The sequence below is a fragment of the Cyprinus carpio genome, chromosome B19, assembly GCF_018340385.1.
Source record: "Cyprinus carpio isolate SPL01 chromosome B19, ASM1834038v1, whole genome shotgun sequence".
In the NCBI taxonomy this organism is placed as follows: Eukaryota; Metazoa; Chordata; class Actinopteri; order Cypriniformes; family Cyprinidae; genus Cyprinus; species Cyprinus carpio.
This window is the reverse complement of record NC_056615.1, coordinates 18,157,575-18,183,413: the sequence shown is the minus strand read 5'-3', so window position 1 is coordinate 18,183,413 and position 25,839 is coordinate 18,157,575. Positions and strand designations below refer to the sequence as shown.

The 25,839-nt window shown below is 38.0% G+C and overlaps 2 protein-coding genes, 1 long non-coding RNA gene and 1 pseudogene across 10 annotated transcripts in view; 1 reads left to right on the top strand and 3 right to left on the bottom strand.

Annotated features, from left to right (window-relative positions):
- Positions 1-532: 532 nt before the first annotated feature.
- On the bottom strand, positions 533-2,330 carry LOC109111788 (annotated as a pseudogene).
- LOC109111790 lies at positions 1,216-5,603 on the top strand. The gene is made up of 3 exons (XR_006157318.1): positions 1,216-1,347; positions 1,964-2,203; positions 4,819-5,603. It is a non-coding gene; the product is annotated as an uncharacterized LOC109111790 (long non-coding RNA).
- LOC109111780 (homeobox protein Hox-A3a) overlaps positions 5,120-25,839 on the bottom strand; it is a 39,845-nt gene continuing 19,125 nt past the window's right edge. For 3 of the 8 annotated variants that reach the window (XM_042745539.1, XM_042745538.1, XM_042745536.1), the window contains exons 2-5: positions 25,351-25,459; positions 11,295-11,355; positions 7,602-8,160; positions 5,120-6,663 (exon numbers count right to left, since the gene is read on the bottom strand). In XM_042745539.1, the coding sequence (XP_042601473.1) occupies positions 5,870-6,663; positions 7,602-8,043 (1,236 nt within the window). In that variant the 5' untranslated portion in view covers positions 8,044-8,160; positions 11,295-11,355; positions 25,351-25,459 and the 3' untranslated portion in view covers positions 5,120-5,869. Of the gene's footprint in view, positions 6,664-7,601; positions 8,161-9,567; positions 10,270-11,294; positions 11,356-13,104; positions 15,447-25,350; positions 25,460-25,839 lie in introns of those variants that run through there. The other 5 variants (XM_042745542.1, XM_042745537.1, XM_019124771.2 and 2 more) reach the window with 4 other exon arrangements.
- On the bottom strand, positions 18,037-21,322 carry LOC109111789 (homeobox protein Hox-A4a). The gene is given in 2 exon segments (XM_042745545.1): positions 18,037-18,925; positions 19,401-21,322. Coding segments are annotated over 2 exon segments (738 nt in total). The 5' UTR covers positions 19,813-21,322; the 3' UTR covers positions 18,037-18,599.

The window sequence follows — 25,839 nt, the reverse complement described above, 5'->3', positions numbered from 1 at the left end:
TAGCTCTGGCAAAGAAGCCATATTTGAACGCGGTTTTGTCATGTAAAATGACTTTAAATTAAAGATTTGAAAAGTTTACACATTAATATGTGAGTTTATACTATCAAATATAGTAGGAGTAATTATACAGTTTGTTAATTTGCCTCGTGCAAAATGGACAACAACATAATATTTCATAAGTAGCTAATGATTTCTAAGTGCACATTCATTCAGAAGTTTAAATAAATATTTAAAATGTTTTAACTAGTACTTATTTTCCCATGACATCTAATAATGTTTCAGCATGGAAATCACACGTGAGGAACATAAAATGTGAAATTATCAAATCAATGTTCATTTCACACATTTTTTTGTATGACTTCTGCAAATAACACTGCAGTACACGTGAGTCTAATAGTACATTTAATTTAGTTAATATTTATTCATTTTGAAGTGTTATGACTGGTATAATGGATTTATATTTAGTGACAAGCGAAATAATAGGTTGTTGTAATTGCTGATTTGAGAACAGAATATTGTCTTGAGATTTGTATTTACAAAGTAGGCTATGTTTATTTTTTACAAAAATAAGCAGCACTCGATACAGAAATACAGAAAATTATCTATACTAATACTTCTGTTATGAATGCATTAGGCCTATGCAAATTACTAAATACAGGGCACAGGACTTATATAGCTTACCTTTGATATGTTATCATAATCGCGTCAGTTATATTGAAACAAAAAAATCATTTAAAACTCCCGGTTTATCCTTTCATTTCCACTTCGATAATCAGTAGTTTGCATTTTGTTAATCAGAGAATCCGTAAATAAATAAAAGTCTGTTAAAACAACATCTGTGCTTTCCAGAGACTTGCACAGCAGTGGCGAAGCTGCATCAGACAGACATGAGTCGGTCGAAAAAAAGACAGACATGTCCATAAAATGCGGGGAATCGCAATTGTCCGGACTGGCACATCGGTTGCATATTATTGTCCCCTTGCCCAGAGCAGTCCTAGGTGACTGACTGGAAAAATCTTTTAGACTTCTTTCCATAAATCTGTCAGAAAACATTTAAAAAGTTTGCATATCGTTATCATTACAGGACTGCCCAGAGACGTTTGACAGGTCGTTTTGAAAAGTGTTCGACTCTCCATCTTCAACGCCCAATTTGTCATGACTGAGGCCACAAATGGAAGCGTCCTCGTCGCTCTGTGTACTGCTATCCTCCCCGACAGTTGTCTTGCTTAGCTCTCCGTGGATGTCTTTAGTCTGGGTCGGGCGTTTATGTTCCATCCGTCGGTGCTGAACCTGGCGTTCCATAAGGTCGAGCAGCACGGCTATTTCCACACGGCGTGGTCGGCAAAGGTATTTGTTGCAGTGGAATTCTTTCTCCAGCTCTAAAAGCTGTGTGTTTGTGTATGCTGTTCTCAGGCAGCGCGAACCTCCTTCTCCACTAGACAAACCGAAACCGCCCTCGAGAAGCTCGGGTGTGCCTGAAAAAAATGAGTCCACAAAGGAACACACGAACACTTATGTTGTTTAGTCAAGCTTACGATATAGGAGCATGACAACACCTAGTATTTTTCTATCGTAACGTTAATGTAATCTTAACTGTGAATTGCAATAACTCAAATTGATGAACTAAAAAAGTATTGTAAGAATAAATAAAAAACTGTAGACAGCGAACAGCATCATCGTGTGTGCAAGGTACCGACTACCATCTTCTAATGAATGCCCAAGTGGCCCCTTCCGCCCCAACAGTAATCTATCATTCTCCGTTACACGTCAGACATCAGAAAGATCTTATTGATTTGAATTAAGCTACAAAAAAAAAAAAAAAAAAAAAAAAAAAAAAATACAGAGGTGGTAAATGAGATTAATATGAGGTAAATAGTGTGGAGAGGATTGTGCAGATGTACGGCGATGCTCATTTTCTCTCGGACCTTTAATGACCTTATTCTTCCCATCTCTCTTTGCTTAGGTTTTCCTAAAACTCACCTTTTGGAGAGAAGCAAATGACTTTCGCTGTCGGAATCATGAAGCCGGTCGGTGTGAGAGGACAGTTTCTCGTGTTATTCTTCTTTTCGTGCATCCACGGGTACTATTTCTGGGTCAGAGATTTGGCGTGTAGTGGGCTTCCCCAATCTGCGCTGTGCCGGGGCCCTGCATGGCGTGGCTGAGTGCCGAGACTCAAGCTTGGGATGGTGTGCTCGAAAAGGAGGTTCGTGTGCGCTGAACTTGTGATTGATGACTTCTGAAATGAGTCGTCCGGGGGGAGAAGTAAGGCTCTCCGCGAGCGATGGCCGATTATTGATGAAACCAGTCTCATGCTCAAACTCGTAATTCATTGTAAACCTGTTGTCTCACGCCCCAAGAGCGCGGATAGGGAAAGTTTGGCTTCGTTGAAGTTTAAAATAAGTAGGCTATGTGGAGAAAAAAGACATTCAAATTATTTTGTAATATACTCGTTTGGACCGCTTAAGATTGACTATATTAATTCAAAAGGAGACTTGGTTTAAATTGGACAGAAAAGACATGTCACATGATTACCTTTACCCAGTGGCAATTTAAAGTTTATCCAGCTTGAAAAATCGATCTGTAGAACTTCTTAGAACAACTCCTTTCTTAACAGGAGGTGTTATGTACATCTGTATCATTGTGTTCGCTAAAGGCAATGGCCCTGAAGCTTCATTGTCAATCTCAAAACCGGCGGACTGGTGCATATAAGAATTAGAACCACCCTTTTACCCCTGCTGCACAAGCACGTGCATTCTCTCTGTGTAATGGTTTCACAAATAATGTGAGGGAATCAGTCTTGCTCCAGTACATTTGCCAAATAAGTTAGCCTGCAACTGACAAAGAAGTTTTTTTAATCTATTTCATTTTGGCTTGAAAAGACAGCTCTTTCAGCCTAGAATCGAAATCACATACCCTCCCCCACACGCAAATCTGTTGACGTATGCTAACTTTCTACCTAAAATACACCGGTTAGACAAAAACGTACAGCTTCATAAAACAAATCCACTTACAGAAAAGTTTGTAAGGTCATCAACGATGGTAGATAATCGCACTGAACGATATCATAAAATACATTATTATTCTATCAAGCTCTATTATTATTATTATTATTATTTTATTTTTTTTATTTTTTACAAAATAACGCGCAAGATCAAATGCAAATTTGGATTCTGTAGGCTTTATATAACTAGTATACACTCTCGCTCGCTCTCTCTCCAATAGGGTCCTACGTCGTTCTCAGTAAATATTTGAAGTAAAAGGCTTCCTGATACCAGATGTTTTCAACTGCAATCTTTGTTCCGAGCATATAGGCTACCCGCAATGTTTGAACAGTGAGGATTAGAGTAAGTAATAAAAACCTTTATATCACATAAAACTTCACCTCTGCTCATATCTTGTTAACACAACCTTTTACCTCTAGTCTAGCTTGTTTCCTAACTTCTAAACCTGGAATTGAAGTGTTGAATGTTTTTGGCTCTGTGACAAATTGCTTCATGATGTTTCAGTGGATATGTCGCTTTGGTTAAATCAATGAATGTAAAATGTAAACATAGGCCTATGTTAAGTTATTTTTTAAACGAAACAATTGACGTTTAATGTAGATCTCTTGGATTATGATTAAACAAATTAATTTTGTTACATTTTGTTTCATTCTGCACAGGGAGAGGATTTTGTGTCTACTAACATTTTGATTTGATTGTTTTTTTTTTGTTTTTTTTTGTTTTTTTGTAGGGAAACTAGTACTTTGGTCGTTTGTAGCTTCAGTGCTTAGCCTATATACTAAACAAAGAGTTCTAGAAGCATGCACGGCGATCAATCTTACTTGCCAAAAGGTCTGACAGCCTCATGCCCCCACAACACATTTAAACCTTCTAACTCTACGAGGAACAAATCCTGGTAGAACGAGAGGAGAGGCGGGAAAAAGCTCTATTAGAGAGATTTGCCTGTTTCTCTCTCTCATAAACACAGACTAAAAGTGACCTGGCATTTTCAGTTTTACATACAAGGATCAGTAATTTGCTGTCTATGAGTAAGTAGTTTCTTTCATATTCTATAGCCAGCCTAATTTCATAAATGAAAGGACGCGCTAATTTCGTTAGGCGTAGTGTTATACAGCACGTATCTGGGGTAGCCAAGAAAAGAGGTTACTAAGTGGGAGGTGACACTCATTCCAAGTCGGTTAAAACATGGCCCTGTTTTTTTTTTCCCCATGAAACCCATAACCACATCTTGGGTTAACATGTCCTAAATTTATTAACTTTACCTAACGCAAGCTGCTGCTAACATTATGCTATATGAGGACATTTTACAGAAAACTACAAGTCCAAGAATTGCTTTTATTTATAACATTAAGACGGCAGTAATGTAATTTGATAGGCTAAATAGACTGAAGACTAGTGAAAAAATATATTTTTGTTTTAAATTATATTTGCTTTTTTTTTTACTAGCACTTCTTTAACCAGTGTAATACACAACGAGGTTGTTAATCATAGTCATTTAATTTAACGTCATTTCATGTCAAGTGAAATTATAAAACAACAGTACTGATATTAAAAAACGAGTCTCTAAATTTATACTTAAAACAGTTAAGAACTGTGTTAATCTCGAGTACTATTACTAATGACAATAACATAAAATTTGGACTCAGTTTACGAATTGTTTCAGAGAATTTTGCATTGATGTGTTTTTTTGTGTGATGACTGTTTTCTTTCTCTCTATTGCGTATCTTGCATCTGTCTTTTATTTATTGCACTGTTGTTGGTCTAAAGGAGGGCTGGGCTTGAGCATTTCAGTTTTAAAGCCTTTTTTCTCCCACAGGCACTGCTGGAGGCCTGTAGGAGACTGTCACGACAATGGATGGGATTTCTCGCACTTTTCACAAACTGCAAGACTGCAGGAAATGACGGTGTACCACTCTTACTCAGTACATCCATCAGTATTAGGTTGTCTCTCCCTATTTCCAAATGTCTTTCAGTCGTTTTGATAATATGCAAGTTTATTTTCATTTTGCTGAATTTGAACCAAAGAGCGACGTGTACTGAGCAAATTATGCGCTTATCATATTGCTAATTTTCTGATGCTTTTTGTTGTGTAACACCTCTACTATGAAGGCAAATACTTAAGTCAATTAGTGTCTTTTATTTCTTCAGAAGTGGAGCAGCATGGAATGTATGACATCAAAAAAAAAAAAAAAAAAAAAATTCAAACTAATAAACAGCTTCTGATCGTTGTCTCTTTCGAATGTTTAAGCAACATATGATTAACATTTGCACACATCGATTAATATTCGAACACACTGACCTTTGATAAACAGTCTTGCTGTTAGCACTTGTTTCAGCACTGACATGACTGGAAGAATCGCAGGATCTGGGTTCTTTTTACCCATTAACTGGAGTATTTGGGGTAAATAACACATTCTACTGTCCATGGAAACAAATAAATACATTTGAAAGACCTAAAAGACACGAGCCCACGCTGTATAAGACTGTTGAATAAAAAACTCGTGTTCGTATGCATCCTTCCTCAAGTGCAAAATGCAAAACAGAAAAGAAGTCGTGACTGAGGATAATTTTGAAGACTTAAAATTCACACACACACACACACACACACACACAAAAACTGTTCTAATATGTGTTCTGATACCCTGTTTCAGATTTCGTCAAAACAACACAGGCCTACATATTCCCATGATGCCATGACATTTGAGCTTTGATGAACTTTAATTTCCTTTTTCTGTGTATTAAGTTAAACCAACAACAAGGTCGTTTCAACTGAGGCTACGTCAGGAAACCAATATGAACCAAATATACGCAGCTGTAGGTGCGCAAATGTGTTACGTGGACTGGGACAGACATACATTGCATCGGCGCTATAGATGTGTCAGTTTGGGCGCTTCCTGAATTCTTCCCTGAGAATAGTGCGGTGTAATGTCTGTGAATGTGCATGGGTTTGGTTCGCACGTTCCTTGCTGATGGCTGTTTCCCATGGTGATAGCGCCGTTGTAGTCTATATTGCCTTGAGGTGGATGCGGTAGATGTGTCAGGCCAAATACCGAGGCCCCCATCCCCACCAAAGAATCCGAGTAGCCTCCACCACCACTTACATAAACCGGGCTACCCTGCACTTGCGTCCCGTAATTGGTGTTGCCTTGAAGATGATGCGTGTCGTATTCCGGTGTGGCTGTGCCAGTCCCCGGATACCGCTTCTGAGGAGGCGGGCAGTTATTCAGGGGAGGTGGATATGACGTAGGAAGGCTGTACGCATTATGCTGGGGTTTGTTGTACGATGCTGGAGAGGGTGAGTCGTAGGGCACGCTGTTAACCAGAGAATGCATTGAACTTAAATATGCACTCCCACCCCCTCCTACGCCACCAGATGACAGGGCAATGGGACTGTGAGGAGACTGTGCACCAGGAGAGGGCATCATTCCTAGCCCCTTCTGGTCCTTTTTGTACTTCATCCTGCGATTCTGAAACCATATTTTAATCTGCCTTTCCGTCAAATTGAGCAGATTTGCCATTTCCACTCGTCGCGGGCGGCAGAGGTAACGGTTGAAGTGGAATTCTTTCTCCAGCTCTACTAGTTGAGCAGACGTGTATGCAGTACGAGCGCGCTTGGAGGCAGCCGAACCGGGGGGACTCTTGTCTCCAGCGCAGCTCTCTACTGCAAGAGGACAAAAAAAGTAAACGAAAAGCATTATTGCGCATGTCCCAGTATGAACCTCACTGTTCAATATTAATCGTGCATTACTTTTACTGTTGTTTAAAAGAATCACTCAATCAAACACTGCTGGTACAGCACCATGCATTGTGCCATGAAAAGATAGTTCTAGGCCTACATCATTTTAAGGATTATACAGCACCATGCATTGTGCCATGAAAAGATAGTTCTACATCATTTTAAGGATTATATGGTAATAATATCTTCCTATCCCTGTTAAAGCAAGCACATTATAACTGTATCAGAAACATAATAGCTTACTTCTCATTAAGTTATATAAAAAATGGGTACTGGCATAGTCTGTTCCGGAAGTGGGACAGAGGGAGGATGCAATTAGAAGCCAACTGTACTGTTTTTCCACAACAGTTTCATAGTAATTACCAAATAAAATAGCTGACTGAATGAAACTATGTAACTGTGAAGCAGATAGACAGCGGTATTTGTTGGAGGTGTCATCGGTAAACAGCCTTTGGTAAACTTGGCATTTAAACATCAAATCTGTCCGATTACCTCCAAAAGCACTATTCTAGAAGTGTGGTTTACATGTGGTTCAATGTATCATAAATAAACAGTAAATAGCAATGGAAAGCCGATACAGGCAAAATTACAAATTCCATGCAGCATATAGGCTAGATGCTGGTTTATAGGCTATATTTTATGACATTTATGGTTTTAGCAGACTCTTTTGTTTTTTTACCAAAGCAACAACACACTGCACAAATCATGTTAGCGAATAAATAAAAATAAATAATTCCATGTGAATACTAACTCCATAGGCTAGCTAGACGCGTTATAGCTCGTATTCATTTATATTTTATTTTATAAACGTGTATATTTAGGTTATTTAATTTAAACTGTTACAATGTGGTTGATGTAATCACCTGAAATGGTGCTACAGGATTTCTGCTTTGTGTTCTGACGGGATTCCTTCATCCACGGAAAAATGTGTTTTCTTGTGCCTGGCGTTGGAGATGCGTGCCCTGGGTTCTTGGCGGTGGTATCACTGCTCGGAATTTGGTTCAGGGAACTGGGGGAAGATGGTCCGGAAGGGGCAGTAGGGGGCTGGTTGTTGTCGGGGATGTCTGGTACTGGGGTTTGTGTCCCGTTACTCCGTTGGCAGCCCTCGGAGATTTCACTGGGTTTGTGCAGAGCTGCAAAGCCACCAGGGGTCTGCAGGGAGCAGGCCGGTTGATGGTACTCACTTTCCACATGAAGGGCCTGGAGATATTGCTGCTGATTGGCATCATAAACTAAACCGTTTGCGCTTTGATAGGGGAAGCCACTGTAAATTGCCGAGCCGTCGCAATAGGTCGCTTTTTGCATCTCGCCGTTTCCCAATGTTTATTTCACTTTCTGACAAGGTCCTGACACCTTCGTAGAAGAACATTGGCTCGACGTGGTCACGTGACACCTCTTCGCCAATGGGCTCTACGGATGAACCTACGGTGAGAGAAGATACGGTGAGCGGGTGAAATAAGGCCTATCCATCTTACTTTTCAAAGCTCAGTTGACACTGTGGCGAGACTGGGAGAGCCGGTCACCACTTACCTTATGGCCAATTGCAACAATAGACAACATAACTGAGAACATGATGGCCGCTTAAAGTATTTAACTTAAACACACAATCAAAATAAGTTATAACTATGTTAAAATAATCATTTTAAATAATAATTCAGAATAAAATAATTAACATATTTAAAAAACAATAGACAAATAAGCACAATATGTAGTGTTAATTTAATTAAAGCATTACGGCTATAAACAAGCATGGAATCAATCATGCTAATCATTTTCGTGAATTTAGGCCTAAGCGACTTTCATTTTCATTGTCAGAACAACTTATGCCGTCTTTTCATTTTAATGTTAAATATAAATTTTTCTATTCTAAACAAAGGTCATTATTCGCGTCTGATTTTAGTTCTTAAGGCGAAAAGGTGTTCATGACATTTTCGTCTACCTACAAGCCACTGCGTGTATTGTTTGGGTTCGAAACTTGTAGTAGCAGGAAACCTGAAAAACCGGGCAGACGCGCGTCTCCAAACCACGCCATGATTTCTTCCTCGCCAACCCAAAATAATGGATAATGGTAACTGGCACCAGTGGATGCATGAGGGGTAACCAAGCTGGGAAAGCGATATTGCCACAGCCCGGGACTGGCGCAGAGCGCGGAAATAACCACTAAAACGTATTACATTTGCCTAGTACACTTTTCCACTCTTAAGTAATATTTGATAGGCCTATTATTGATATAGCAACAATAAATGCCCTGTTAAATATATCCCACCAGTCCACGTGCTTTTATAAAACGAAGACAGGATCACAAAAAAAGCAAAAGAATCATGCTTTACTTGGAGCGCACAATAAGGAATTCAGAAATTCGCAATTCAGGAATAACAGCGATAATAATAATACTAATAATAATAGGACTAACATACCAAATAAGTAATAATCTGCTCAATAATAAAAACAATCATTTTAAAATGATTTAGGACAAATACAAATATAACTGTGCTAAATTCAGGCCCAAATAACATACTGAGACCACATAATTGCATACAACTAAACCAAGAGGCCTCTTCAATTTCTAGACGACCCATCCATGCTTGACTTCCACTAAGTCACTCTCTGGCACTATCATACACATGGAAAGCTAAAAGAATAGACACTGAAGCCACAAAGCAGGAGACCCAGCTGCTGCACGGGAGGAATCTGGCTTGACTGTGAGTGAGTGAGTGTGTGTATGTGCGAGTATGAACTCTCCCTGAACCGAGATTTCAGTCGCGCGGTCATAAATCAAAAACTCGCCATTTAACAGCCATGCGAGAACTCTGTCTCTGTCCCGCTTACCTTCCTCTCTGACGAGCAGCGCGCAGCACGGAGCGAGCTTCTCTCATTCAGCGGCAGAAATCGATCAAACAGTGGTCCAGGGTAAAGCTAAATCGGGAAGACAACAAAGCCAGAGCTGCACTTGCAGGAGTCATGGGACGTATCTGCAGTAAAGCTGCGACTCGGTCGCGCTCGAGGACTTAAATTCCTTCCTTCTGTCTTTTTCTTTTTTGTCGTAGATCAGTAATAAGTGGTCTGCTGTGCCTTGGTTGTAGAGATTAAGCACCTTCACACATAGCCACATATTACATACTACTAAATGAATGCTGTGTTCTCGGACCTATACTAAATGCCACTATGGGCTGCGCTCTAGTGAGTCTTTCGTGTACCACTAACGTGCACAAACTAGTACGTTAACACATACTTATGCACACCCCAGTGAACTCCCTCGAAACAGAGCGTCACCGTAGACAAGAAAAATTATGCAAATAAAGCGCCTTCTCAAGCACAGAAAGCAGTTCCACTCCCCTGTAAACACAGTCAGGACGATATACATACAACTTTATAACATCTATAACTTGACAATTACGCTAAGAACTAGACTATATATTATTAGTTTTGTGTTAAACAAATATAAGCTTGATTGTTACCAAACAGCTCAAAACTGAAATACAAATACTGTTGGCCTGAAAGGACTGAATTACTTGGGCCTAAATTAATTACAGATCGTTTTAGGAGATTATTAATCGCAGCAGCAGCAATAATAATAATAATAATAATAATAATAATAAAAAAAAAAAACCGGCAGGTCTGTTCCAATAATAATATAATAATATAGTGCAATATTTTAATAAACGCCATCCATTAAAAAAAAAAATGGTCATAAAGCCTGAGCTAAAGACTATCGGCAATAAAGTAAAGGATGCTTTTTCACTACACAGAAAAAGGCTATAAAACTCCCGGACCTCCAAAGCAGCAGGAAGAAGAAAAGGAGCCGCGAGCTGAGGACAAGGAGTTATGGATCAAACTCTTCTGCATACGAATGAATTACCAGCATCAGCTTGTGTATTTTCTCGGTCAAACTAAAGATTTATGTCCTTACGCAGCACGGCAGTAGCCTAAACAGAGGCAGATTCTTGTTCTCGCGCTGCCCACTGGATTACAGATTACTAAAGCCAAAGAGAAAAGAGCGGGCGGCGTGGGTTGGTGAGTGGGATTTAAAAAATCCTTGCCTATGCGATTTTTGGACAATTTCAGCATTTTGGTCATTTGGACGCAATTGTTTCCTTTTTTTCTTTCATTAAAACGATGACTAAGAGATTTCATTAATGGCGCAGAAACTGCTAGATGAAAAGTAGATGAAATGTTCAGCAATTTTTGTAAAACATTACAAATAGCATATATAGAGCTGAAGTTACTGCGATTTAACTTCTTATGTTAGATGTGTCTTGCAGTACAGTATGCATTAATCTGCAATTAATCTGCATTAAACCGCCTAAAACCGTTACAAGACATTTCTCACGTTAGCTCCTGAGCGTTGATCCAGCAGACTCCTTCACAATGACAAATTGCACCCCAGAAACGTGGAAAGGAAGAAATTATGGGTCTTCAGTTTTCATATAGCCTAAGTGTGTGTGTGTGTATGCGTGCATGTAGCATGTGTAAGCCTTTGCATAAATGAAATGATAGTAAATAATATATAGGCTATAGCAAGACATGGCAATTGTGTAATGTAATAGAAAGCTCACCTTAAGCAAAACACAGTCTCTCGTAGGCTTAGTGATGAAGCACATTCATTTATTTGGAGATCTACGGCAAGAAATAAAAGTATTATCACTTTTTGTCTCAACAGCCAGGAGAAATTTAGACAGTAGACAGTAATTAATGTCAATGTCTTTTAACTGAACAATTCAATAAGTGAACTCTAAACTCTTAATAAAAATAAATAAACACACTTTTGTATGTTTGTCATTCATTTATGTCCTCTTTATTTTAAATGTGTATTTAATTTAGAGTTACCATATCAAATACTTTGAATTTTCCTTTTGTTTTTATTACAAATGGGTTACACTGTTTTCATTGTAAATCCATTGCACTCATTACAAATGGTTTGAACTCTAACTTGTATCTAACACCAGCACAGTGATAAACTGACATCAATAAAAAAAATAAAAAATAAAATGTATTAAGCCTACTGAAAATGACCTTGGTATAGTGTATCCTTAATCTTTGAACAAACGGACATTAACATAAACAATAAACGAAAGCTCGAAATCTTTAAAAGTACTCAACCAAGTCTTTAGAGAAATATCATTATTTAAAATCCTTTACATACGACTCTTTGCTTCGCTAATGCAATTAATTACACTACTAATAGATCTAAATGCATATAATAATTAATAGGTGGAGGAACCCTAACAATAACAGCACAAATAAATCAAATTAACGGATACATTTTTACAGTTAAAGATACAAAATATTGGCGCACGTGTGAAAATAAGAATGTATCATTAGGAATATCATAAGGAATAAAACACTCTGGCGAGTGCTCCTCCATTTTGTTTCCTTTCTAGAGAATTTAGATCGAATAGTCATTAGCTCTCAAGCAGCGGCCGCCCTAAGTCCCCCAGCCCATAAATCAAGACTGGAGCGTCTTGACCTCGTGCGGCAGCGTGCTTCTGGATGATACTCCTTATATTATATCCTCGTTTCCCATGCGAGCCTCCGCAACAAACGGGCCGCCACTGCTCTGTTGAGCTTTATTTGCTGTCTTGTGATTTATTCTTTCTGGGAAAACCCAGTTTACACACCGTCTACAACCTAGAGGGTTACACAGCCACACACAAGTGTTACCGATTTGAGACTACGTGTAATCCAAAGACTTTATCATTAATCATTCACACAGTTCAAAAAATGAAAATGTTTGGATATACATAAATAGTTTGATTCTACTCCGACAAAAAAAAATGATCTGAGTCATATTTTCGTGAGAGAAAATGTTTTTGGGCTGTAGACAAATTTGGAAAAGTTTGAAATGTTTTTAGAAAGCAGATGAAATTTACTCCATGAAGTCCATAAATTGCGCTGTATCATCTTGTACAATGACTTTATTTAAAGACATTTTAATTGTATTTTTCTTAATTTTATTTACATTTATTTTACATTAAATTTTAATACAGACTAAAAAAATACAGCATTTGTTCCTCGGGTTTTGCGGATCTATTCTAATTTATGACTTCTTATCACAGAAAACACCTATATAAAAATTCAGTCTAAATTTCTGTAATTTTGTAAAACAATATTAGATATTAGAAAGTGTTGCTTAAAGCAATGTAGCGTTTTGTAAATGGATGTAACAATAACTTTTTTATTTACGTGTTTAATGGTCGTTTCAGTGCTGTTAAGTGAAGAATAAAAGTTGACTGACGAATATGCTCCAAGTTTATTTTAATGATCTTAAGTTCGACTCTCCCGTGTGTTCATCCGCCATTCTACGGTAACTGACCTTCTCTCTGAGCCGAAAAACTCACTATAGAAGTGAACAATCAGCGGAAATACCTCAAAATAATATCCATCCTCATGGTGTGCAGGGCTTTCTGTCTTTTGCTGTGTAGAAAAACATATCCGTTCATGACAGCTGTATAACATCATCCGCAAAACGTACCAGGGTCTTTCGTTCTTTTTAATTTTTTTCAATCCCTATCTCTCCGGCTTTTCAGCAAGTCTACAATGACCCAACCCCACTTTAGTGAAGTAGGCTAGCGCTATCAGCACAGCAGCAGACCGGGGTTCGCATGCCATCCACCCCCTTCATCATAATATCGCAACCATATTATGCGCCCCACTCACGTGACCAAGTGTCTATTAAAAAGGAAACCTTTTTTAAACTGTAAATCATTAATAGAGACTGCTGTTAGTCCCCTTTCGGGAGGATCACAAAGATGGAAGTAGTGTGTACTTCCTCGCAATTTAAAATTTCAGTCTTATTTTTGAGCCTTTTTTAACCAGACAAAAAATAGCACATCACAGATTAGTAGAACGTTGTAAGTGGGAAAATATGTTGTTTTGGGGGTAGGCTATACTGGGTGTCCCCCACATATACAAAACCATGCCAGAAGTATTTGGACCTCTTAACACTAATAGTCTTCTTGTGTGCCTGTTTTAAAGGAAACAAATGCAATTGCAATAGAACAATATGGCGTTCTGATTTATTAAAATGATATTAATATTTATTAAAAAAAAACTAATAATAAACGAATTTCCTTGATTTATCTCCCATCTGGCATTATATCTTAGAAATATACCATCGAAATCCTTGCTATCAACTATATATATTAAAATATCACTGTTACTGAATACCTTTAAAAAACTCGTGTGTGCAAGGTGGCCCTCTCTCGGTGATTACGGTGTATCAGTCAAACAAGACTCAATGGAAGTTCTTGTTTTCAGCGGACCTATCAACCATATGATCTTTTTGACCTTATAGAATTTGCTCGTGTCAACACTGCAATACTGAAAATGATGAATGTGCATATGTAACAGTGTATGTGTAGAAGGTACTATTTTAGACATCATAACCTTTAGTTACAAGAGTCACAAGAGCTGAAGCCACAGTTCTGACATCTTTATAGAGCAGTGATCTATCAAGTCTACCTCAACAAACAAAAGAAAGAAGACCCGTCCCGAAAGGGGCCTTCTCTTTACCACCATTTGGTGCTTGTTTTCCGGCAGCAGAGTGTTTAGGCTGAAAGCTCATCCAACAGACGTGGTGAAGCCCTGTAGATAATTAATCACCTCAGCCAGGGACCGCTTCTCCCCCTTACACCAATGCTTTGTTCTCTCCAAAGCCACAATTTGAAGGAGTACAAACTTTTTACCGATTTTAACATGAGCTGAACTATGTTATTATTTTATTTCCATACTCATGCAAAGAATTCTTGGAAAGAGGCCAGCGTTGCCCGCTTTTTGAGTGAACAGTGCCAAGGCGACGCATTATACATTTTCATTCTGACGTGGAGTTACTGTGGTGTGCTGTGTGCTTTATCAAGTCTGACTTATGAAAGTCAAATATTTAAAAGGGTAAACATGTCTCAAAAACCGCTTTAGTTAGACTTGTATGTGTTGTTTAGACCTTTTTGTTAGAGTATTCACCTGCCTGCTATAACTAGAAACAGCCCTGGGGAGTTGCGAACCTGCCTAGGGTCCCTAGGGTCTGTCTGTTTGCTTTTAATACATTTCAGCATGGCTCCTAAACTTCCCACTGACCCGAGCACAAAGATCATTAAGAGCGCTTTTACACAGTATTCGGGACCAGGGCAGTGTATAACGAGTGCAAATAATCCCCGTCTTTTATGTAATTTTGATAACATTGTTTTTATTTAATTAATTGTCATTACATTAGTGACTGCAGACCAGCATAAAAGAATTTCAACCATTTAGTTTTTATTTCTTAACAAAGTGGTCTGCTGCTTTTCAAGAAGCACAGACAGGGCTGTATTTTCACTCTAAATGGTTCTTGGAGTTTCGCCAGGGGACAGAACAAATCTGTTCTCCATGCTGACATTTGGAGCTCTTGAAGCAAGCTAAGACTACTACAAAACGCAGACGAAGATAATTCTTTTCCTTGGATTTACGTGATCATCATCAAAGCTAACGATGTAGGCCTACAGCTCAGCTAAGTCTGACGATGATGCCAGTGGAACGACATTGATCTTTGACTGTTTAACAGTTTTGCTCATGAGTTCGGATAACGTTTGTTGATTGTGAATGAAATAAAATAGAAGTTAAAAATCTTATCTTTTTTGTAGCCTGTGTTTTGATTATGATAGAAACAGGTGACTGACTATCCTACATAGTAAAGAGATTTAGCAGCTTATGAACATCTAGAATATATTATTATTATTATTATTATTGTTTTTATAATTACTACTAGGCTACTACTTATTGTTATTTACAATTGCCTTATAATTGAGATTTTCAAGAGTCGAAAAGTAGCCTACTGTACATAACCACAGTACATACATCTAAAAGTAGTATTTAACGTTTGACATTTACTGACACTTAAAAAAATCAGAATTATTCAGAGAAAATTCCTTCTATTAAATTGATGGATAACGTAATGAGAAAACGGGTTCACATCAATACAAACAATATCTGTATATAACTTGTACTTTGAACATGTGCTATATAGTTTTCTATATCTAACATCCAAATTTTTAGATTTTAAAAAGCTTAGATTACTTACTCCAAACCCTTTTTTTGAAGACTGACCGCAAGAGTAGCAGCTGGTCGGTTCTGAGAAGTCTCGCTAAGTCGACGGTCAACTGCGAAATGAAAAATCCGACCGAACCTCCTGTGTCTATTTCTAACCAAGAGGTATCTATTATTTAATATGGTCATGTGAGCCAGTCATTTAAAATTTAAGAATGTTAGATTGAGAGGTGAGGTGCTGGTGTCATGATGGAAGTTTAAATTTCCTGTCTGTCAAGATCTGAATCAATGATGACTGTGACTATCTTAGTGGCTGCAGTTTAAGTTTTTTCTCTCGAAATCTGAATATTTAAAAAACGGTCACCAAAACTGATTTCAAATTCCACAAAGTCGTAAACAGTCCAGATACTCTTTAAGATCCAATGCCATTGTTGTCTCTGAGCAATAACTGCTATTCTTGGTGAAAGGCATGCAAACAAAAATATTAGTGCACTTTAGATTACTAAATTGGCATCCTTAAATTATCGACCATTGATTTCTTCTACCTGTTTAAATAGTCAATTTCACAGCTTATGTTTTCTCAGCCCGATCTCACGGCAATTCGTACATATTTTACGAGGTGGCTAATTCGTACGAATTCGTACGACCATACTCGTACAAATTCATACGATTTTTGCCAAATCGTACATATTTTACGAGTTGCACATTCGTATGAATTTGTACGAATGACCTACACCAAACCCCGTCCCTAAACCTACCCGTTACTGGGGTCTAGTCAAATCGTATGAAATCGTATGAGTGAGGTCGTACAAATTCGTACGAATTAGGCACCTCGTAAAATACGTACGAATTGGTCGTGAGATAGCGTTGGTTTTCTATAATAAATAATTTCGATGCGTTTTGAAAAGAGTCGTTGAAGTCCAAATAATTTAGCCGAGTTGAACATTTAATTTATATGTTATGTCAAATTAGTCGTGTAAAGTAAGTTTTGCAAAAACAGAGTACGGTTTTGGACTCCCTCTAAATTTTAAAATACAGGCCTTATTCAAGTTCCACTACTGCCCCATGCGTTCGAGGAATAAATAGACCATGGTCTGGAGGGTGCTGAATATGGCGAGGTCAGAGGTTAAGGGGTCGTACACAGTGCTTCAGTTTGATGATTGGACAGCTCGTTTGTGTCCTCTGCTTGACCCCAACAGTAGTTTACACTACTAAGTAGCCTACTGTCCCTCTCTAATTTATTTCAGTAGAAATTGGGGAAAGAGTTAATGTATATTTTGATTCTGGAAAGGTACTGCACAAAAGAAATAGCTACAGTTTAGATTACATTTACAGTGGACGTAAATTCAACAAAGTACTGATTGTTCTGAGAAAACAAAAAAAGAGACTGGGTGGCGAGGTAGATCTTTCTGCAATTCGTACATATTTTACGATGTGGCTAATTCGTACGAATTCGTACGACCACACTCTTACAAATTCATACGATTTTTGCCAAATCGTACGTATTTTACGAGTTGTACATTCGTATGAATTTGTACGAATGACCTACACCAAACCCCGCCCCTAAACCTACCCGTCAGTGGGGTCTAGCCAAATCGTACGAAATCGTACGAGTGAGGTCGTACAAATTCGTACGAATTAGCCACCTCGTAAAATACGTACGAATTGGTCGTGAGATAGCGTTGGGGTGGCGCAAACGAGGTCTGTTTGTCCTGAAATTATTATAATTTCAAGAATGGCTCAAAGTGTTTAATATCAATGTATGTGATTTTGTCACAATAGCTTACAACAATTTGGATATTTAGAAATTTATACTGCTGTATTTAAGTTAAATATGCAATATTTCAACCAACTATCAAGTATTTTGTAACGCTGTATCGTAATAAAGGTCAGCTTAAAGAAACACTAATAGGCTATATAACCGCTATGCGCGTCTTAATTATTTTACCAAAACGATAACCAAATGGAATAAATAAAAACTAAACGTCACAAGACTGATGGCAATATAACTTGGTTTGTGAAGTGAACCTTTTTTAGGCTATGTTATAATACCTTGAAAAACCAAATAAGCAAACCTAAACCATTGGCCTACATAGCATTGGCAATTTACGCAATAAAAATTTCGGAGGCAAGCTTTTAGTCTAATAGCGACTAGGCTATTTAAAGTTTTTGTTATTAGTTATCAGTATAGCCTACGTTAGAATAAAACAGTAACGCGATTCAGTAAACAGCTAAATTACACAGCCTGCATTAGTCCTGTGGATTAAACTAAATAGATAATACACAATAAAGTCATTTTTATTATTTTCACGGGAAGCCTACAATTAGGGCTACTTGCATACAGGCTTACTAAAACAACTTGACATCATTCACCAATATACAAATAACCAAATACACGAATATTCACAGCTTTGATGACGTAAATACACTTAACAATACTCTAAAATATGGGACTAAGACAAATAAGATAACTACTCCAGGAAGATTGTTCCTATACTTGTGCCTTCAAGTTAAAATGTCAATTTGTACACGCGTAACTAGCGCAGATCTTCACAAACAAAACTCGGTAATGTCTCGGTTAAAGACAGAAAACGTAACGATCCATTGTCCAAGTTAAAGTACATTCTACTATTGTTCCTTTAAGAGAGAGAGAGAGAAACTATTTTTACAGGAAGGATGTGATTTCCAGCTCAAATTAGAGTGGAGGAAGAGGTTGGGAAGGCGAGGTTTAAGTTGCCTCATCGGACACTGAATAAAAAGTAACCCTGTGAAGTTCCGATCCTAATACTGCTATGTGTTCTTCTTTCTTGTTCAGTTCCGTTTGGCCCGATTTGCTTCTAGCACTATAGGTTCGAGGAACAAGGCGTAGGAAGCAGTGTTTGCTGCTGCTGAGTGGCGTCCGTTTTCACGTGAAGGTTGGAGGGCGCAGAGCTCGAGGAGCGGATCTTTGTATTAGGCAGCTTGTGGTCTTTCTTCCATTTCATGCGGCGGTTCTGAAACCAGATTTTCACCTGACGCTCAGAAAGACACATAGTATGCGCTATCTCCACTCGTCGACGTCGAGTAAGATATCGGTTAAAGTGGAACTCTTTCTCAAGCTCAAGAGCCTGCTGGCGCGTGTAGGCGGTGCGAGACCTCTTGGGCACTCCTCCAGAGTAGCTGGCGGTCACTAAACACACAAACACATAACCAAGCAGGTGTTATTGACATTCTCAGGTATTGGTGAGATGTCGGATAATTAGAACACTTACTAAACATTCTGAAGAGTACTAAATGACTAGAGTAGGAAACAATGGATATGCGTTGTTCTTAGACGACAGCATTCCATTCACACGCAGTAGCATATTGATGTAACTAGTTTGGTAGCACTGCAAAATGGTAAATAACTCAATTAAAAGGCCTGTTTGGTGCTAACTTGGTAAACGATAAACTTTCTTTTGAGTCATAAGAAACAAACGCAAATGGGCAGGGTGGAACATCGAGCGAAATAAAAAATGCGAGAACTTGTAATCACCGGGACTTCATCTCGATGGCAGAAAATCCTCTAAATGAGCAATTACAACAGGGTATGTTCCCCACATGCCTTACGACGAACGCCCTCCACAGGGCTCCTAGAGCTTTCATTGCCCGTGCACATTACTTACCGGTATTCATATGGACTTTTTTCATCCAGGGATACACCACCGGCTCTTTACCCTTCTGTGCGTCTGGGAGAGCCTCTGACACGAGGCTACAATCCTTGTTCGCAGTTGAGCCAGCACAGCTCTCTGTGGTGAGGCGGGGTCCATGATTCTGCGGAACGGATTGAGGTTGCGCGTGATGACGGTCGGTGAAATCGTTGAGGCCGTTGGTTGACACATTACCGTAATCATAGCTCGGCTCTTGGTAGTTTGATCGCGGGTATGATGCCTCCTCGTGATGGGGGAAGCCCGCGTCTTTCGGCCGCTCATATTAATCAGAGGACACGGGCATGTATCCATTCTGCTGATATTCCTCGCAGGGTGGGAAAGAAGGTTCGATGTAATTTGAATTGATCAAGTAGGAACTCATGATCATTAATTTGAAAAGTGCAACAATTCTAATTTTTATCGTGCTGTCGTTTTTCTGATCTCTCCAAAACCCACCTACTCCTCTGTCAAATGTACAAAGTTGGTCGGTCACGTGAGAAATGCGACCAATCAGCGCCTCCTGTGGGCATCGTGTAAACAAGCACCAATAGCAGGCCAGGCATCAGCACAGCAAAAATGTGTTCGAGCGGTCAATGCGTCTGTTTTTGTTATCGAATCAAAATATATTAGAAATTAATTCGATATAGTTACCATATGCATCGCATAGAAAACGAAACAGCTGACTGAATGTACAAGATGTATGTTAAAATGCATTATATACTGTGAAAAACAATTGAGTGCAATAGAGAACGTAATTTATCACGTAAGCATCCCCTTCTAGTGTTAATGCCCTTTCTTATGATAAATGTACAAAATATCTCGTTTGTTTGGGTACCACGACCTGTAGTTTTGTACCCTTCAGGGACTTTAAAGTTTCTATAGGTTCCTCAAAAGAACCTTCAAGAAGGCCCACGACCACTTTAACAAAAGCAACTATATCAGTAGACTCAGTGACTAAGAATGCACCTGTTAATGAATAGCACAAAGACTACTTTCAAGCCTGCAACCGCATCAACCAATAATTTCACACGTCTTTGTAACAAATGTAACAAACACAATGAACAGACTTGGTTTTGGGGGTTCCACCACTGGCATAGTCAAAGAAATATTACGAAAGACCATCAGTTAGACGATTTGCTCGACATTAAAGTGACCCAAGCGTGTGTAGTCAAGAACAACGAGAGGATGCTACATCAGCCTTTTAGTTGCATCCATTTGCATCTTTCGATTTTTATCTTTTTAATTATTATTATTACTGAATTAGTAAGAACATTTTCACATATAACCTCAGCAAAAGCAAAAATACATAAATTGTAATGTCTAAGTGTCTAAATAAAGACACGTGGCTTTCCTTTTTGTCTCATAGAAGCTCCATAATAAAATATGTTGGCTTTTACTATTTATAGGCTATTTTTTAACTGTCCAGTTAAACTGAACTGGACATCTTGTCACCTTTCATCTATTGCAAAGTGGCTTAGATCTATTGTATTTCGTCTTCTACTCTAACAAGTGTAGACCAAAACTAACTCAGAATTTGTATTCAGGAGGTACTGAACTATCACATGTAGTCTGCAGGCAACCACCAATTGTTTATTGTAGTTGGCTTTTTTTTAGTTTACTGCAATACATAACACTGTTTATTCTATTATATCCGTATTGATATTGTTTAAATGGTAATGAAAATGATTTAGATCCATTATAATAAAGACCGCAATGTCATGTTTATGATCTTGAAATATCTCTATGAAACATCCATCTTAAAAAGATGTAAAGTCAAAACACTTTTTTCAACCATTTCTCGTTTTTTGGGAAATGCACAACACTGACAGACTCAATTCCATAACGTTACCATATTCCTTTTAGACTGCTTAAATGGCAGTATTTATATAAACACTAAAATATAACTCAGAAGGCCTACCTTGTGTAAGTTTATGACCAAAATATTATTCCTGACCCTGACGCTTATATGCCAGGCCCAGATAAACCAAAATAATGACGCATCCTTTGCGCGACAGGTAGTTCCCATGTAATGTTTCTTTATCCTCAACATTTCCATGTAGTGAATCAACATCCACCCTGAACTGAAAACTCCTGTATGCACGCGATCTTCAAGGTAGTATTAAACTATGTGAGCCTCTTGCGGTTCCACAGCTTCAGAACCGCTCTGGCTACCTTACTCTAATAGCTACATGGAGATAACTTCGGTTTGACCTCTCAGTGACTCAATGTCCATTTCGCCTCTTATTAATCTTGTTCATTGACAGTCTTTGTTAAACAACAAGGCGTGCCCTCTGAAAAGGTGACATTTTCATATTTGTTAGACGCAGTGACCTTGCGTTTACCCCGGCCTTGGACTTCATTTATCCCATCAGGGAACAGGGTCCTTCTGGAGGTCGGAACTCTGCATAGGCTCTCTCTCTCTATATATATACATATAATTCATTATTCATTTTATTTTATACTTTATTATAACAACATATTTATTACTATACTACTAGTACCACCACTACTACTTATAACTCTTATTAGAATGTTGATTAATTGTTGGATTTTACTTATCGATAAATTAAAATTCCTAACGAAAAGTCTTTTAACCGTACGGGTTTAAAACAAGCCAAGGCTTTAGTTTTCTGAGGCCCATAAAAAAATGATACAATGTCGTCTGTTATTCATTATCTCCTTTGTGTACCAAACTGGAGGGCTAAAATTAAACACGCTGCAGTATTTACATATTTAAAACAAATTAAATTGACAATTAATCACAGAATCAGATGAAAGAAAACTTTGATTATATATATTTAAAACTCGCATCTAAAGGTCTTCTTCATCTATATTACATTGATGATGATAGGTGCACCGGTTCTAGCTGTCACATTTTTATTCCACGTAGGCTATATTACTCAGGATATTGAAAGTCATTTGAATGAGAGAAAATGAGAATGAGACACTGCCAATAAATTGGCTATAAAAAAATCTTAAACATTAAATCAACTGTTAAATGCAACACGAAAAATGTAAAAGGTAACATAGGCTAAATTTCGCCAGCAGATGGTATAAAATCAATCTGAATACACAACTTAACATATACGGGGCAACCTGCACCACCGACCTGTTCTTTTAAATACCCTTTTTATGAAAACCTGCTTTTACTACATAACTGGCTAAAGTTTAATTTAACCTAGTGTAGTCTTATTGTGTTAAACTGACCCAACTGCTTTTACAAAATACAATGATATTTCACTTTAATTTGAGGATGGAATTTTAAGATAAACATTCCAGTTTACTGTTAATTTGAACTGCTTTAGGCTGAAACCAATAAAATCAAAATCATTTCAAATCGCAAGCATTTCTATAATTGGACTTTTGACTCAAAATCTTATAATTACAGAGATAGCCTACAGCCGTTGTATTTCTCAGTATAACATCTCCGGTCTCTTAAGAAAAGCAGTACGGCCAATATTAAGTCATCGCGTTTTCTGTAAACCCGCGAATTAAACGAATATACAACGTTGGACAAAATTTTTCGAAATGACTTACACTGAACAAATTTTGTCGACACAAATGTGTCATATTCAGATCTATTTATAATGGCATTTGTTGTTTCATTTTCTGTAGGCTATTGCAAAATGATGTGGGGTTTTTTTTCCAGATATTTTCACAAAATGTAGGCCTATGCATTCTTTATTTTTTATTATATTTAATAATAATAATAATTCTAAGTATTATTATTTATAATTATTGTATTATTATTAATTTCTAAAAAATAAAATTAATATTAAACATAAATAAACAGTTAGGACATAAACAATTTGAGGCCTGTATTCGCAATTATATATATATATATATATATATAATAAACAAATAAATAAAATAGAGAGAATTTAATAATATATTAATATTACATATTCGATGATTCTTCGTTTGTCTAAAACGAGATTTCCAAAAGTGATTAATAGGCTATTACATAAACTTATTTGTAGGATAATTTCTAATCATTGACTACAAACCGTCTCAATACCGTTTTGGCCTCGTTTAGTCCTGATTTACCGGTAAATAATGCTAACAGCATATTCTCCTTTTATTGTTTTTTTCTTTTCTGTTGTCTTTTATTTTCTTCTGTTAAAATTAACGAATGTTTAGTTTTCAAGATGCTACAACATGAAAAAACTACTCTTCAGTACTATGCAAACAAAGAAATGTTCATTGCGGAAATATTATCAATCCTAAATGCAAATGTCCTGTCGAACTTATGGTCATCAAATGGGATTTATTCAAAGGAAATTCACCAATCAAACCCCTTAATAAAACCTGAATACTCAATCTCTGGCACAGGCGGAGGAGATAGTCTCTTGGGGATGCTAACCCAGGGTCACCCAGCTTGCAGAGTTCATCGCGAGGTTAGACCAGAACTCACGGGATTCACATCTATTCCATCTTTTGTGCCATTATAAAAGTGGCACTGCGCTCTACAAGAACAGATGACAGCTACTTGTTCTGCTGTAAACTTTTGACCCCGGCCCTCCCCCTTACCTTTACAATCTCACTCTCTCTCTCTCTCTCAGACAAACAAGCACAAATAAACAGATGGACACAAACAAGCCTTCGAGCTCATCAACTTTCTTTCTCCCCTTTTCTCTCTCTTTCATTCTTTCCTAAGCTATTGTTTTCCTCATACATCTTTTATAACTGCCATTTATCATGACCACTAATATTAGGCCAAAACTATTAATATGTTATCAAACAGCCTTTATATCTCCAGACAGCTTGGCCTGCTAGCCATCAATTTCGTTCTGCTGATATCCATGCTGCACCCAGATTTGTAAACCATTTCTATTCTACCGAGAGTCCCTGCAATTAAAGGTGTATGCGGGAGTTATTATTCTTTTTCTTTGTCTTTTCTATCCTTATAGAGAGAAGGGGCGCCAATGCGGGTGACACTGAACTTGGCCAAAAGCGAGCTCTGCTGGTGGTTTACGGCGTGTGCACATTCATCTTCCTGCCGCCGCTGACCTCACGGTGAACCAGGAGCGAAGACATTTTTCTTCAGTCCCTCTCCCTCCTTCATTGTCTATCGAATTCTGTCTATCTCCCACTCGCTCTCACACATCACTTTAAGTATACCGATGTTATATGCGCATTTCCTCAAATAAGGCAAGCAAAAAAAACTTTGGGTTCTGCATTAACGTTTTTATTTTCCCTTATACTCCGTTTTGTGTGCCTCAGAGATAAAATAAAACAGCGTTGTTGGTTGTGAAAACTTCAGTGTTGCTGAGAAGTAGTGGTGCTTGAAGAGGATTATGATTAATAATTACTCAGTTTTGTCAGATTTCCAGTCACAAAATAGCCAGTTGGTCAAAATGTGCAGGAATATTAACATATTATCTATAATGAGGGTATAAAATAATCTTTTTAACAGAGGGAATAAATTTTTGCGAATGGAATTAGATAGATAGATAGATAGATAGATAGATAGATAGATAGATAGATAGATAGATAGATAGATAGATAGATAGATAGATAGATAGATAGATAAGGTCTTCCCATCCTCTCTCTCAAAACTTTTAAGTAATTCTGGCTTGGGGTCGGACTTGTGGAACAACGTCTGCCAAAAAGTAATGTGAAGGGTGTGGTTGATACTAGAAAAATTGACAAAAATCATCAAAAACATCTTTAAAAATCATTATTCAGTGCATAGATACAAAGGGCAGAGAACGTTACAGTATAGGAAGTAAGCAATTACAGTCAGAGAGCAATGCCCCCTATACCACCCATCTACCGGACAAGCAGGTCTTCACAGTACAAGCCCTAATTAACGCAGTTGGAACTTCAATGCGTTTGTGTTCTGTTCATTGTTGCACTGAGGGCCTAAAGAAAATGTTGTCTCTCAACAGCAGATAAAACCCGAAACAAACAAACTCGAACTTACCAAGAGCTGACCCTCGTCCACCCGAGTGAATCCGGTCGACGTGTTTCCAGTCCATAGCAATCTGGTTTGTCAGAAGCATGTGGGTGAAGTCAAGGAACACCTCTACGGTCTGCGGAGAAAGAGAACGAAGCTCCACGTCAGTGCGATTAAACTTTATATGCGATATAGTGTCGACTCCCCAAAACCATAAAACTGACTTTAATTGCCACCACGTGACTGTTTTATGGCCAGTTAGCCTATCTGCCGTCTCAATCCGGGTGAATTTTACGACCAAACCTCATTATTTATCTTACCCGCCAATGTCACGGATCCAGAATGGTAAAGGGTCTAGTAAAGTTTACCGCTCAAAACCCTGTCCAGATTTCCAAAGAAGAGAAGAGTGCGAGACACTGGGCGTGGACGCACACTCATGTTGAGAAGCTGGCAAAGGGGACCATAAGTGCCCTTTCCACATCGGGTGAGTAAAGTAGTGATTATAGTGCGCCCCAT